Source organism: Octodon degus, unplaced genomic scaffold (genome assembly GCF_000260255.1).
Source record: "Octodon degus isolate 3935 unplaced genomic scaffold, OctDeg1.0 scaffold00073, whole genome shotgun sequence".
NCBI lineage: Eukaryota > Metazoa > Chordata > Mammalia > Rodentia > Octodontidae > Octodon > Octodon degus.
This window is the reverse complement of record NW_004524649.1, coordinates 1,122,674-1,138,141: the sequence shown is the minus strand read 5'-3', so window position 1 is coordinate 1,138,141 and position 15,468 is coordinate 1,122,674. Positions and strand designations below refer to the sequence as shown.

At 49.7% G+C, this 15,468-nt stretch overlaps 1 protein-coding gene across 1 annotated transcript in view; it reads right to left on the bottom strand.

Annotated features, from left to right (window-relative positions):
- Cacna1a (calcium voltage-gated channel subunit alpha1 A) overlaps positions 1-8,880 on the bottom strand; it is a 184,335-nt gene extending 175,455 nt beyond the window's left edge. Inside the window, exons 1-2 of the mRNA XM_023720124.1 lie at positions 8,841-8,880; positions 6,694-6,833 (exon numbers count right to left, since the gene is read on the bottom strand). Coding sequence (XP_023575892.1) covers positions 6,694-6,833; positions 8,841-8,855 — 155 coding nt within the window. The 5' untranslated portion in view covers positions 8,856-8,880. The remainder of the gene's footprint in view (positions 1-6,693; positions 6,834-8,840) is intronic.
- Positions 8,881-15,468: the final 6,588 nt, after the last annotated feature.

The following is a 15,468-nucleotide window of genomic DNA, read 5'->3' as shown; positions in this document are numbered from 1 at the left end:
TCCCTTCCCTTCCCTTCCCTTCCCTTCCCTTCCCAGAGGATCCTGCTCCAATGCTTGAGTTGGTTTCCCTGGCAAATTTGACTTTGGGGAAATCAGTAGGACTCAAGAAAATGGATTCTAGACCTAGATCTGTCTGAATTCAAACCCACATCCATCACTTACTGGTTGCATGACTGAGGACAAGGGCTGAGACCTCTTGGACCTCGGCTTCTTCAGCTGTAAAATGGGAGCAATAATGGAACCTCCCTTGGCGGCTGCAAAAATGAGCTGAGCTCGTAGGCCTGGGTGGAGCACGTCGTAAGCACTTTGTGAGTGCTGGTGTATCAGCGTCACCACTCTTGTTAATACCAGACACTAAGTTCATAAGGTTATAGGACTAAATGGAGCTCTTGGTGAGCACTTCATCCAGGCCCAGGGTTCAGCCATTGGTTAACAGATTAACAGTCAGTCGGACGGACTGACTGGTCACTCGCAGTGGGGCCCTTTTATTAGTGGCATTAGCATAAATATTAGCATAAATCTCTGAGTCTGAGATTTATCTGTCCAAAGGCTGGGAAAGCTGCAAGGTGACAACGTTCCCAGCACAGTTAGTGTGGTGCCTGGCCCACCATAAGCACTCAGTAAACTATGACAGTAACAACCACGACCGCCGGGATCACGGTGACAGCAGCCACCATTTCTGCTGTTAGAAGCTGGGAGCAATGAGCTCCTGCTGCTGAGGACTGAGGCGGTTCCGGATGAAGCACGGCTTGGCAAACACCATGACATCGAAATGCTGCGAACAAAAGGAAGATCGATGCATGCTCTGCGATAGCCACTCACACCGAGGACAATCAAACCACTTAGGCCACAGCGGGGAATTCTACAGGTACCAAGGGTGACAGATCCCCTGACGGGGAGCAGGATGGCAGAGGGACATTAAGCTGAGACACAGCTGACATCAGGAAGAACTGTCATGGTGCCTTGTGCAGTAGATGCAGGCTGTGTTTTGTTGTTAGTTTAAGGATGCTGTTTCTATATGCAGGCTCCTCCAGGAGAATGGGAGGGGGAGGTGGAATGAGGCCATGCATGATGGTTCAACAGGATACTGGTCTAGCTCTGAGGCCCCACCTTTGGGTCTTGGTTCTTCAATGACATAATGGAAAAAAGAGAAGTAGGATGGCTCCTTATGGATCCATTCTTATTTCTCTGGAGAGGGACCACAGACTGGGCACACAGGGCAGGAGGGCCAGGGCAGGTCACCAGCGACACTATTAATCATTCACATCACTCCTGTCTCCCAGTTCAAACCTAGGCTCACACTCCTCACCATGTTTCAGCAGATCCCTGGTGACCCATGCCTCGGCAAGGCTTTGGGCATAGTCCTTTGCTCTCAGGCCCAAAAGCTGAGGATGCTGTGAGACCAAATCTAGCCCTGCTCCCCACTGGTTCCCGAGTATCTGAATCTTTCTTGTCTTTCTGAGCTTCAACCACACTGCCCAAAGTCTGGCAAACACACAGCACATGCCAGGAAGCAACCTTCACTTTCAGAGCTGCAAAAGGTCAGATTTGGCACAGACCCAGAGCTCACCTGTCCTGTGCGCTTTCTGAATTGTGTGCTATCGACTCCTGGACCATCTGACTGTCTCTCTCAATGGATGGACTCTTTCTCCTTAACCACTATGTTCCAGAATGTTCCAGAGCATTCTGATGAGCAGGAGTGTCACGCATTTCTACCTTCATACTTTGTGCTTTCTTGAGCACCTACTTTGTGCCAAGTACAGTGCTAGGTCCACCAATACAAAAACAACTGTCTTCATCTTGTCTGGTAAATTTCTTTTCTTTTTTCCTTTTTTTGGTACTGGAGATCAAACTCAGGACTCTACACTTGCCAGGAAAGTGCTTATGCTGCTGAGCTATCTCTCCAACCTCTTGCCTGGTAAATTTCATAACTTCTCACGCTTTGTTTGTTTGAGACAGGGTCTCACTATCTAGTTCAGGATCACCCTGAACCCATTATGTAGCCAGATGGGCCTTGAACTCACAGTGATCCTCCTGCCTCAACCTCCTAAGTGCTGGGACTATGGGCATGTGCCACCATGTTTCGCTTCACAATCTCTTTTATTTAACATGTACATTGTAGTGTTTGATCTCTATACCTACCAATCACTTGTGCATCACGTGATATTTTGATTACTGTGTACTCATCCCTCTATCTTACCCATCTATCCATCCATCCACTCATCTGTCATGTCTATTTATCTGTCTTCTATTACCTCTCCATCCATCGCTAGTTTATCTAACACTTTCTATGCATGTATCCAACTCTCTATCCTTTCTATCCATCCACCAACCCATCCATCCATCATCCATCCATCCATCTATCCATCCAAGCATTCATGTCTACCTATGTACTAAGGATCTACATTATCTCAGAAACACAGTTAAGCTTCTGAAATCTTCCTCTCACATTTATTTATTTATTTATTTATTTATTTATTTATTTATTTATTTTGAGACAGAGTCTCACTAGTACTGCAGGCTGGCTTTGAACTCACTCTGTAGCCAAAGCTGGCCTCGAACTTGTAGTGATTCCCCTGCTTCAGCCTCCTGAGTGCTGGGGCTGCAGATGTGCACCAGCAGGCCCAGCCTCTTACACCCTTTTAGTTAAACCGCCAGATTTCAAAGTCCGTGGAAATACACTTTCAACGGGTTTAATAAAATCACAAAGGTAGATTTCTGCTGAGGCTTTGGGCTGCGAAGAGCGAACAAGAAGGATCCAGGGGTAAGATACTTCCCACCGAACTTCGCAAGAGAAGAAAGCAAAACCCACTGGCGCCCATGGAAACTGAACGGTGCTTCCATGCTGTGGTCTGCTTCGGAATGTTAGAAGACAATGGTTTCATCGGGGAGTACTCATGAAAGTCAGCACTTGCCTCAATGTCAGATTAAATACACTTGTGTTCCCCTCCCTTCCCCAGCACACAGATTACTGTGAACTGTATGTCTCCATCATTTTGAGCAGAAATCTAGGTTTGCAAGATTTTTTCAGTTACTCTGTCTAGTGTAAACCAACTTGGGATCCTCCTGCCTCAGCCTTGTGGGAGGTTGGCCTTACAAGCATGCACTCTCTGGCCCAGCTTCCAATACCATTTCTTATAGAAGGCGACTAGGGAGCCCATTGGGATTTGCAGCACTGAAATTTGATCTGAGTGCCTGATTGGAGGAGACAGAGCCACCAGACAGTAAGGAAGAAGAACAGTCCCTTACCAGACAAATAAGAGTAGGAGAAAAATGAAAAGGGAAGGCAGGGTGCATAAAGAAAGGAAAAGAGATAAGAAAAGAATAATTTATTATAATAGGAGTCTCAGCCCTCTGGGAGGCTGAGGCAGGATGATCATAAGTTTGAGTCCAGCCTGGGCAAGTTAACAAGACTATGTCCCAAAATAAATAATAAAAAAGGGAGCTCGAATGTAGCTTAATGTGAAGGCCCTGGGTTCAATCTCCAGTAGCACAGAAAAGACAGACAGACAGACAGACAGACAGACAGACAGACAGACATTGTTTTAAAGGGGTCTAAACCTGCTGCAAACATAATAAAAACTACAGACCAGAAAATACACACAGCCACAAGTCTTGCACACTTGTCCCTTGGGCTGTACGAGTCCAGCCTCAGGCTGTTCTCCTGCAGGAAGCACTTTTCCTCTGAGACTAGATGTCAAGAAGTGCAGAAAAGATGACCAGGCTGGACACGAACAATGCAGCCTCCATCACAGGTGCCTCCTGCTTGGGTATCACTGCCTGGAGCTCGCTGCATGGCAAGTGGTCAGTGCGCTTCCTCAGTCTCTCAAGAGCCACGGGATTAAAACAGCAGAGCACGGTTTGCTCAGGCTCCTTCCAGCCACCAAGGTCAAGCCAGGCTCTGCCTGCAAGCTCAGCCCTCGGGAAGTAGGACTTGGCACCCACACTTTGTGAAGCAATTTGGCAGTGCCTAGTGAGGCTGGGAATACGGAGTCCACGACTCAGCAGTTCCACTCCTGGAAATATGCCCTACAGAAGATGCACTCTTGAGAAAGTGGACAGCTGTGTTTGAAATAGCCCAAAGTTGGAAATAAGCCAAGGGGATAAATACGCGGTGGAAACAGTCACTCGCAGAGTACTAGATGGCAGTGAAAAAGGATGAAGGGGACCTTGTCTCACTGACTGAATGAATCTCATGAGGCACACAAAATGTAGGTTGTTGAACAAGCATCTACTTTAAGCAAGAAAAAAGAATAACATGCATTTCTTTCTTTCTTTCTTATTGTGGCACTGGCAGTTGAAGCTAGGACCGCCGCACTGAGCTACATCCCCAGCCCTTCTACTTTATGTATTTATTTGTTTTCCCAACTTTTTCTGAGACAGAGTCCCTCTAAACTGCAAAGTTGTTCAGGCTGACCTTGATGTGGCAATCCTCCTGCCTCAGCCTCCCAAGTAGCTGGGATTACAGGTGCGTGCCACCCTGCCTGCCTTTAATATTTCAATAAATAACACAGCGAGCCTCTGGGCCACCTCATGGATGAAGTGCCTAGCAACACAGATGAGACCAACATCACAACATGTCCCAGAAGCCTGCCACACAACTGGGCGCAGCCAACAGAGGGCCATTGGTGAGCACTGCCACCCACAAGGGGAAGACCAAGGACCTCACAACAAACACTTCATATCTGAGGACCACTACAGACACAGCAGTCTGCACAACTCCCTCTCTGAGGGCCAGCATTGCTCAGAAACAGACAGCTAGAGTTCTCTTGAGAAGGTCCTCGCCCATCGCCAGACGAACGCATAGAGAAAATATGGTATGTGCACACAGTGGGATACTACTCAGCCATGAAGAAGGATAAACTTGAGTTACCTGTTGAAACATGGCTGCACTTCGAGGCCACGATGTTAAGTGAGAGAATCAGACACAGAAGCCGAAATATCGCAGAATTCCTCTTACGTGAAAAACCAAGACTGTAGATTATTTTTTAATGTGTTCTGCTGTTGCAGGGTCTCACTACACAGCTCGGACTTGTGGTGATCCTCCTGCTTTCATCCTCCCCAGAACTGGGATCACGGTCGCGCACTACCAAGGCTGGACTCTGGCGGGCTCAGCCTGCCCTGGGGGCGGGGCCGGCGCTGCATGTGGTGCCAGGGATAGAACCCCAGCCCCTGAGCTTGCCTAAGCAGGTGCTTAGTCCACTGAGCTATCTCGCCGGCCCCAAGATTGTAGATAATTTAAAGACCAAAATCAAACCTGAATGCTGGGAAATGGGGAGGCAGACTTTGTGGAGATGGGAAGAGGGACACCAAGAGGACCCAGATATGACATGTATGAGTGCCAGTTCCCCACACACTAGTGAAATACACAAATAATAAAAATGAAAAAAAAAAAAGAAAGAAAGAAAGAAAGAAAGAAAGAAAGAAAGAAAGAAAGAAAGAAACCAAAAAGAAAAAGCATTCAAGATCTGAACTGTGAGACCCCAGTCGGGCCAGTGTGGGTGCTAAGATCGTGACACCCCGCATGGGGACAGCTTCACTCCAGCAAGGAGAGCTGCAAGGTGGGTGTCCAGGGAGGAGAAGCTTAGGAGAGGAGGGCTGAGTTAGCAGAGAGGAGGGCAGGAGGCCAGCAGGGAAGGAGCCAGCTCTCGGGACAAATGGTCGCATCTGCCCCGGGGTCTGGCAGCACTCTCTGGGCTCCCTGCATAGACTAGCTGGGCGCTCACCAAGCCCACTTCCCTTTCCTTCTGAGTACAACCTGACACCTGGCTTCTCTCGCAGGGACTGTGATCATGGGAGCACAGCTGGCCAGAGGCCCTCAAACAGAAGAGGCCGGGTCTGGCGCCTTCCAGCCCCCCAGGATTTCCCGATATCCCTTTCATGCCTGTCTCTCCTCTGTGGTTTGATATGGACAAGCACAGAGCTCTTGGATGCTGTGGATTACGAAGCACAGCCACGACACGGCCAGTGCCTGCTCCCACCGCTGGTAGGGGAGACAAGCTTGCCAATGCAGGACTCCTGAGTGGGTGTTTGGACCATTTCCTAGTTTGGGATCTTTTGTTACAACAGTGAGTACTGCCACAGACGGACTGCTTGAAGGAGAGAAGACACATTTGCTTGTCAGCTACGTCACTCTATTTAGATCTGAACAGCCCTTTGCAGACAGCACTAGGACCTTATTTAGATTGGTTTTTCTCCATAGTAAAAAAAAAAAAAAAATTCCATGCATGTGGAAATCTCCAACAGACACGCATCCTCTTGACATCAAGGCAAGATATTGCCCAGCACACCAAGAGACCCGCACACAGGTGACAGCCAGAGGCATCAGTTGTGGAATCACAGCCGCAGGTTCAGTTCTGGCTCCGCCACTGGCTAGCCGGGGGTCTGAGACCACAGTCTCCATTTTGGCATCCTTGGTGGGGGACGGACACACGAGCATTTCCTAACACATTTGGTTGTCGTCAACATGAAATGAAAACATGCAAATAAAGCCCTTTGGGAATGGCGGTTATAATTACTGTAACCGCAACCGAAAGCCTGTGCTGAGATCGAGAGGCAGGAAAGAAAGAAGAGCAGAGGGGCTCAGCCTGCAGGAGCGCCACAGCCTGCACCGCGCCAACCGCGCCTCGCCCAGCACCCAACACCCGGTGCTCCCCGCAAGATCAATCCGACGGCCGCGGCGCTGCCACTTACCCTGTTAGCACCACCACAAAATCCATCACGTTCCAGCCGTTCCTCAGGTAGGAGCCTTTGTGGAAGGCAAACCCAAGAGCAATGATCTTAATTCCAGCTTCAAAGCAAAAAATCCCAATGAAGTACGGCTCCGTGTCATCCTGGAAGGGAGGGAAGGTGAGGTCAGAGTCCTGAGCGGGCAAAGGGCATCGTCGCCAGCAGGGAGCGACCCTCCAACCTCGTGCTCCAGCCCCAACACTCCCCAGCACCCCACTGGGATTTTCTTATCCAGAAGTTTTTGTGAAAAAAGCAAAAAGTTCCAGAAGACACCTTCATCCTCTGGGACAATCTCACTATCATACAGACAAGTAGAGCTGTGTTATCCAATATGGAAGCCCCTGGCCATAAATTCAAGTGAGCTTGAATGTAATAGAATTTAAAAATGCAGTCTTGTAGTCACACCAGCCATTCACAAACAACTAAGATATTGAACATCAGGGATGTGAAACACCCCTGTGACTGCAATGAGCTCTGCCGGAAATCGCTTGCTTTAAGCATCAAAGCGCAGCACCCAGAGGTCTTGAAGACGGGCGCCGCATGCTGGTCTCACTCCCAAGGCTCAGGCCTGCGGCTGCTTCTCAGCAGGTATGCACCCGCCCAGCGGCTCAGGCTGGCAAAGGCTGGAGTACTCCTCCTGCACTGGCTGGTCACAGGCCAGGGCCCCACCACTGTCTTTCTGTGGAGCCTGCCTCCCACTGGCTCAGGCTCCTTGCTGATGGTGCTTGTACTGAGATGAACGGCCAAACTCTCTCTGCTGACACCCTGGTGGACTTCCCCATCTGTCACTGCAGTGGCCCTTTCGCTTCAGTCATTTGTATTTCTCTCTCCCCGCTTCTTTTTCTCTGCAGCGTTGGGCCACTGGCACTGCTAGTGGCCTGCTATTTAATAGGCTCTGATGTACTTAGCTTTATCTTAAGCAAAAAGAAAAAGCCTTGAAATTATAGGTTCACTGGGCCGGTTACATTTTTCAGAATACACACAGTCTAATAGATAGCCATTAAATTTTTTTTTTTTAAAAAGGGGGGGAACCACAAAACGCATTAAATAATTGTGGGAGTTAGGAATGAGGGATTCTAACACTCTCTTCTCCTTAGCCTGGGCTGGAGGGTGGGGGCGGGGCTTGGTGTCCAACATCCGCCTCTTCGTGTGCAAGCCTGTGGGTCTGATTCCCAAGAGAGAGAACACTTAGGGCGGGTGCGGTGGTGCACATCTGCTATCCCCGCTCCTCGGCACCAAGGAAGGAAGAGGCCAGGTTTGAGGCCAGGCTGGGCAACTTGGCAAAAATAAGAAGTGAAAGCGGCTGGCAGTAGGGCGCAGGGGTAGGGGACTCCAGGGTTCAGTCTGCAGTACTGTAAAAACGAAACAGAAAACCTCGGGCTGTGTTTGGATGTTGGAAGAACCAGACTATAAAGTGACATCCCTGAGGTGCTCAGGGACAGGTGGCTTCTGAGGAGACCTCAGGTGATTCTAGGGGGAACGAATGCCATTGTTATGCTGGGCATGAGGATGTCTTGGTGGCAACCTACGATAATATCACATTTTCAGTAATGCAGACTCTGAAGTGTAGCCTGGAATTCACATGCTGTCCGTCGGCTCCTTAGAATGTTTCCACCAAAAAAAAAACAAACAAAAAAAAAAAAAAACCAGGAATGGGGGCCGGGGAGATGGCTCAGTGGAATAAGCGCTTCCCTGGCAAGCGCAAGGGTCTGAGTTCAATCCCCGGTTCCGAAAAAAAAACAAGGAAAGGTGACAACAGGAGACAGTGGAAGGGACTGTGGCAGGATTTTAGTGATGGCTAGATATGGTGAGGGGAGCTCATATACAACTGTATTCGTATATAGTCAAAATTTTTCATATAAATGTTCTTTTCTTTTTTTGGTGAGGGATGAAACGCTATGGCCTCACATATGCCACACCCAGCCACCAGTGAGCCCTGTTTTGAACATGATGCCCATGGACAATGGCACTGCTGTCCCTGTTCCCTCAGGGGTGACCCAGGTCTGCTGGGTTGGAGAGCGGGAGCAGGGCCTCGAGGACATCTCTCCCCCACGACTGTCACCCTGGAAGTCAGGACCCCACCTCCCCACCCTCCCCTCACCCCTGCTCACCAATCTCTCCGACATCGGGGTCTTGTCGTCATCGGGCAGGTGCTGCTCCAGGGCGAGGACGATACAGTTTGCTATAATGGTGGCTAAAATCATGTATTCAAAGGGAGTAGCGTGGAGTTAAGGAGAATCTCTGGCTGAGTCACAGTAAAGGAGGGGATGACAGGGCACTCTCTCCGTCCAGCCGGGGCCCAGGTCCTCTGAGCCCTTGCGGCCCATTGGCCCCCTCACTCCAGCGTTCCCGCAGGCATAAGTGCATCCTCACAGTTCCACCCCTGAGCCGGTCACTTGGTGAGGAAGAGCATGTATGTGTTCTCCCTCTTGTCAGCGGTCTCCCACCCTTTTGGCACCAGCAGTTGGTTTTGGGGAAGACAATTTTCATCACAGACCAGAGTGAAGGGGAATTTTCTCAGCTTTTAAAATTTTACTAATATATATTTGAGATGCATAATTACTACCTTCCCTAGCTCTAGCATCACTGCCTCAGCTCCTCCTTCAATCATCAGGGTTAGATTCTCCTAAGAAGCTTCACCCTAGATTCCTCCCATGCGCAGGTCACGGGAGAGGGGTCTGTCCTGGCTCTAGAGCAGGTGCAGCTCACAGCAGGTCCACACTCCTGTGAGGATTTGAGGCCACGTGGATCTGACAGGAGGTGGCGTTCAGTTGATGACAGGAGCTATGGGAGCGGCTGGAGACGCAGAGAGAGCTTTGATAGCTTCCCCAACCACTCACCTGCTGTGTGTGCCCCACAGCTGGGGACCCATATGCTATGTCACACAGCATCGACTGTGTGTCTGGCACAGTTCTGGACATTAGGGACATGACCAAAGGCAAAACAGACAAAATTCCCAAGCCTTGAGGAGGAGCAAGTAGAGGAAGGAGCTACCCAAGTGCTGGCAACCACAGGCTCCATGCTCACTCTGCCAACCTCCATGGGAATAATTGCACCTAGGAACAAAAAGACGTCCACACCAAACACATTCAGACATGCCTTCTCATGGGTATCCCCTTGGCAACGGATTGTCACAACGCAGCCACCATATGCAACGTCTCTGCACCAGGTCCACAAGTCACTGAGGTGCCATCCTCTGCCAGAGGACATGAGCCATTCTAGACAAAGAGCCCACCTTTATAGGGGGCATCTGAGCATCAGGGTATCTGTGGAGGAATTGCCCCCGCCAAAAGCCAGCGACAACCTGAACGTCCTCAACAGGCGAATAAACAACAACAAAAGCGATACCTGCACGCCCAGGTATGTGTTTACAGAAACACAACATAGACAGCAGAATCTTGGAAGCGGCCCATATGTCCATCGCCAGACGAACGGATTAAGAAAATGTGGTATTGACACACCATGGAGTAAAACTCTGCCATAAGGAAGGATAAACTCGAGTCATTTCCAGTAAAGGGATGTACCTTGAGAACATGTTAAGTGAAGCAAATCAGACACGTGAGCTAAAACATCGCATGGTTTCTCTTCTGGGAGAATGCTAAGGTATAAATAATTTAAACAGCAAAATTAAAGATAGATGATAGGAAGCAGAGAAGTAGACTTTAGAGAGATGGGCAGGGGCTGGGGGGGGAGGCGAGAGGGGTGGGGGAAGGGACGTTAAGGACAAGATGCGCCTTCCATGTATCGATTCCACACAATAAATGGAATTATTACATAGTGGCCCATCTGATAGATAGTGTGAGACAGCCAGGAAAAGTCAAAGGCGGATCCATGTCAGAACCCGGATGAACCTCAGAAACACAACACCAAGTAGAAGCCAATGTAAAAGCAGCACCCGGTGTGTGGTTCGTGTGTTCGAGATGTCCAGAAGAGGCGACTCGCAGAGCGGGAAAGCCTCTCAGCCCATCCGAGGGAGGAGGCAGTGGGGAGTGACTGCTTCATGTTTTGGAAGCAGATAGCAGGTTTTACAACACTGCGAGTGTACTAAATGCCACAGCGTTAGTCACTTTAAAATGTGCTATATGAATTTCACCTCAATAAAAACATACAGTGGCCAGGGCAGGCAGCTGAGAAGTTGATCTTTCAGGATCGGAAGGAGGGGAGGGGAAGCTGTGGCTCTCCCCAGACGTCTCATTTATTCTCATCTTCCCATTCTCCCTCCGGCTCTCTCTCTCTCTGCAAACTGCTCTCTGCGTCCCAAATCCACTATGTCACAGAAGGATTGAATAGCGCATGTCAAGGGACTTGACCATGGGAAACCTCTGTCCTCCTCCTCTCCTTGCAAGCACTAACCAGTTTCATCCCCCCCACCCCCGGCACTAGTTAGCTTTGATGCTTTGGAAGATCCATCAAATAATCATTCTGAGGCAGAAAAGATGGGGTAACTGATGCATAAACCCATTTCTCAGGTGGAAAAAGAAAGTCTGAAAGAGAAAACTCAGGCGCAAAACCCTCAGAGTAGCAGGCAATCCAGACTCCCTCCACCACTGGCTCTAGCCTCTGCTCCAGCTGGAAGCAGCTGATGTGGTGCTCTGCACACTCTGAAAAGCAAAGCAGATTCTCAGGGCAATTTGGGGAGACAACAAAAGCCAGCCCTATGGACAATCATCTCTGACTGGCTTCCTGCCTCGGAGCCGATAGTCATTAGGAGCCTGGAGAACAAAGCCCGGCTGTGTCGCACAATATTCTGCTCTGTCTCACCCTGTAGCCCAGAAAATAAGCGACAATATTTGTACACAGAGAAACAATGTGAGTCCTTCCCTGGCCTCCACTTGCCATGCTTTGAATTCAACTTCGCATCTCCTCTCCGCTAACTCAGACTGCTTGTTTGCTTCTGCACCAAGCTGTGGCTCCCCTCGTCTAGTGTCCTGGCCTCTCGCTTTGGCATGGCTGGGATGTAGCTCTGTTCGCCTCAGCCCTGAGCTGAAGGTTCCATGCACAGTCCTGCAGTGGGACTAGGAAGCCACGTGCCAGTGACTTCCCCTCCACACACACACACACACACACACACACACACACCCCTCTTGCAAACGTCAGGGTGGTCTCAGAAAAGATCACCCAGTTTGAGCACTCACCAGAGTTTCAGTTTGAGCAGTGGCACTGCCCAAGATCTGGTTCAGGGGCAGGTGGAGCTCAGGTAATTGGGGTTCTGAGTCATGCAGAAAGGTGGGGGCTCCTGCCTCTTCCAAACTTCGTCCTGCCCATTCTGACCCACAGAGAGAATTCAACGGTCTTTGCTGGCAGGCTTCTGCCCCCTACTTGGGCAAAGGGGATAGAGAAGAGACTTCTAATTGTGATTTTAAGAAAGAGCAATGTTCCAACGGCATGAAAAGGCAGTGCAAGCTTTGGGTATGTGGAAGCATTTAAAACCTCCCATTGGGCTGGGTGTGCTGTTGCATGCCTGCCTGTAGAGCCAGTACTTGGGAGGCTGAGGCAGGAGGACTACCTCATGCTTGAAGCCAGTCTGGGCTATATGGTGGGACCTGCCTGAAGACAGCAAAAATTAGATTTTCTGTAGATCTCATTTCATTCAGAAAAAAGCCAAAGGCCGACCCCTCACAGCCAGCAAGGCCCCCAGCACCTCTGCACCCCCCACTCCTCTCCCCTTCTGCTTTGGTCTTTCGGCCACAGCCACACTGGCCTCGCCCACCTGCTCCATGCCCATTACAGCACTCCTGCCTCATGACATCCGTGTGTGCTGCGTGCACTTCTGGAATGCTCCTTCTTTTCTGTTTTCCTTAACTTTTCCCTCAAAGTCCCCTTTCTCCGACAGCCCTCCCCGCTTCATCTTTTCCTCTTCAGCCTTTATCTAAACATCTTCTATATTTTCCCTCTTTATCTTGTCCATCTTTCACCCCCATGAGACTGAGCATAATGCAAGTGTACTTTTTTGGGGGGTCTGTTTTATTCGTTGCTTTGGTCTTTTCACTTAACGCATGCGTGATGTAGCAGCTGCTCAATAAACAGCTATGGAGAGGAAGGACGTGGGGAGGGCGTGCCTGCTTTTGCACCCTTTAGGCTGAGCCTTCACGGGCATGTTAGGACTCCAATCAGCCCCTTCAAATAAGCAGACCCATGTGGCAGGCGCTCATCCTCAAGATGGGGTGCTGAATCCTTGGCCCCAGGCAGAGGCCAAAGGTTACCCTGGGTAGCAGGGACTGGGGGAGGACAGCTCTTTCTCAGCCCGACCTGGAGTTGTGCCTGATCCTCCCGATTTAGCAGGCATGGGTTCCAGCTCCCAGCTGTGATGAGCCTGCCTGTGTGTGCAGAGTGGGGCTGGCCTGCCCTCTGATTGGTTTGGAGAGAAAGTACCTAAGTCAGCAGAACCGGAATAATCACCCAGCAAAAGGGGAGGGTGGATTTGAGGAGAGAAGGAACCTGGCAGAGAGGAGAGGGAGAGAGAGCTGCCTCTTGAAAAGGCTCAAGTCAGGCAAGCAGGCAGCCGCGCAGGCAGGGGCGTTGCCCAAGGCTCCCGCTGGAAAGGGGACCTCAGGAGACTGCAGAGCAGCTGCCACAGGTGACCCTGGAGATGATCAAATGAACCTTCATGGCGACAAAAGACTGCTTTTGCTGATGGGCTATTGCTTTGGGGACACAGCACATCAAGGAAAATCAGCTTTCATCGCGACTGTGGTTAATGGTTCCTGCCCTTTGCGAGACCCTGCAGAAGCCCCAGGAAGCCCGCTGGCTCTATGTGCTTCCCTCCAGCCTCATCTCATTCTCAGCCTCCCGCGGCTGGTGCAGGGATCAAGTCAGATTTGATAACTCATCGAGACCCTGTCTTCACTATAGGGGCTGCCTGTGGGGCGCGTCTGGAAGAGACAGATACTTTAAGGAGTCCGCGCTGCGGTTGAACTTGTCAGAAGCTGAACAGACCCTTTTATCCCAGAGCAGGCGCTTCCCCACTGAGCCACATTTCAGCCATAACTCACTAACGACCAGCCATGGCCCAGCAGTCCACAGCCTCATGAGACTCCATCCCCACGTGCATCAAAATCATCAAGAATGGGGAGACAGTCCTACCAGGGACCTAGGTGTTTGACTCTGAGACATACTCCTGTCATTCCAGCACTCTGGGACACTGAGACAGGAGGATCATGAGTTCCACTGCATCCCACGCAACCTAGTGACTTCGTGAGACCCTGTCTCCAAATGTTAAAAAGGCTGGGGACATAGGTCAGTGTGAGGGCTCTGGACTGAATCTTTAGTTAAAAAAACAGGACATAGTCCTTGCTCTGCTACACAAATGCTACCACTTACTGGGGTGGGCATTAGGAGCCACTGCTAGATGGCTAGCAACAAACTTGACAGTCATAAAATCAGGTGTCACACACTGAGCGTTTTTCACAGACACCACAGTAAACACTTGGTTTTGATTATTTCCTCCCAACCACTCTACAAGGTAGCTCTAGCCTCAGCCCCATTTTCCAGACAAGCACAGCCTTTAAGAGATTTTAAAAATTTGCTCAAGGTGATAGAATGAGGTTGTGTTGCAATTGGGACTCATAGCCCAATCTGTCACTCCTCAGTCTATCAATCCATCCCTAAGCTGGGGCCCCCCAAAGGGCCTTCACTAGTTTATCCTTGTTAGGAGGTAGATGCTAAGTGAAACAAATTAGACACATAAGCTTCACGTGGCTTCTTTTGTATAAGAAATCCAAAATATCAGTATTTTTTTTAAAAAATGGCATAGCTGCTAAGAACAGAGAGGTAAACTCTGCAGAGATGGGAAGAGGATGTGTGGTGACACATAGGTATATGCACCGGCCTCCTGTGATGAATGAATTTACTGGGCATTGCAAACATACATCCATAAGATAAAGTTTAAAAGACTTAAACACTGGTGTAAAGGAGTACTTGGTGCCTTAACCATATGGGTTAGCTCAACAGATTACACTGAACCCAAGTCCCAAACAATTGCCACAATTGAGAATTTATTTACTTATTTATTTTGCAGTACTGGTGGGTTGAGTTCAGGGTCTCAGTCCTTGAACTACTCTCCGTCCCACAATGTAATCTAATCTAACTAATTGTACCCCAGTCCACCGCTTCGAAAGTCCACCTCAAACACATCCTACCCATGACCAGTGCCACTTCCAAGAATCTAGAGCCTCCATTCCTCATACAGGGCTCCAAACTCTCCAACACTCAGTACCAACTAAAATCACAGCAAAGGACTCCACCAGCTGGTGCCGGCAGGATGGTTTCAGCACCGTGGACAGCGGCACGAGGCGCCTCCCAGCCTGAGCCAGTGTGAACTCTGAGTTCTGGAAACTTCACACGCAGGCTGGGGAGGGGGAAAGAGTTCAAAGCTTTGGTTCTGAAATGAGAAGTCTGCTCAAAGCTGCTAGATCAGGCTTCTGCTCAGAAAACTGAAAACATATGCATAAGAAACAGAGAGGTGAAGGCCTGAGGGCCAGACAAGGCTTTGACCGTGGACAAATAAATGTCTTCTTCCTGGATACGCGGTCTCCTCATCCATAAACGGGAAAACCAGCACCCATCTCTCCCAGGGATTGTGAAAAGGAGTGAGCAGAGACACTCAACACACTTAAAACAAGGCCTTGCGTGGGTAAACGCTCAGCAAATGAGTGCCTGGTGCTGTTTATTCCACGACTAGAAGCTTCAATACATGTATGACTCTCATTGAGACCATGCAATAATGTCTTAGGATAGGCC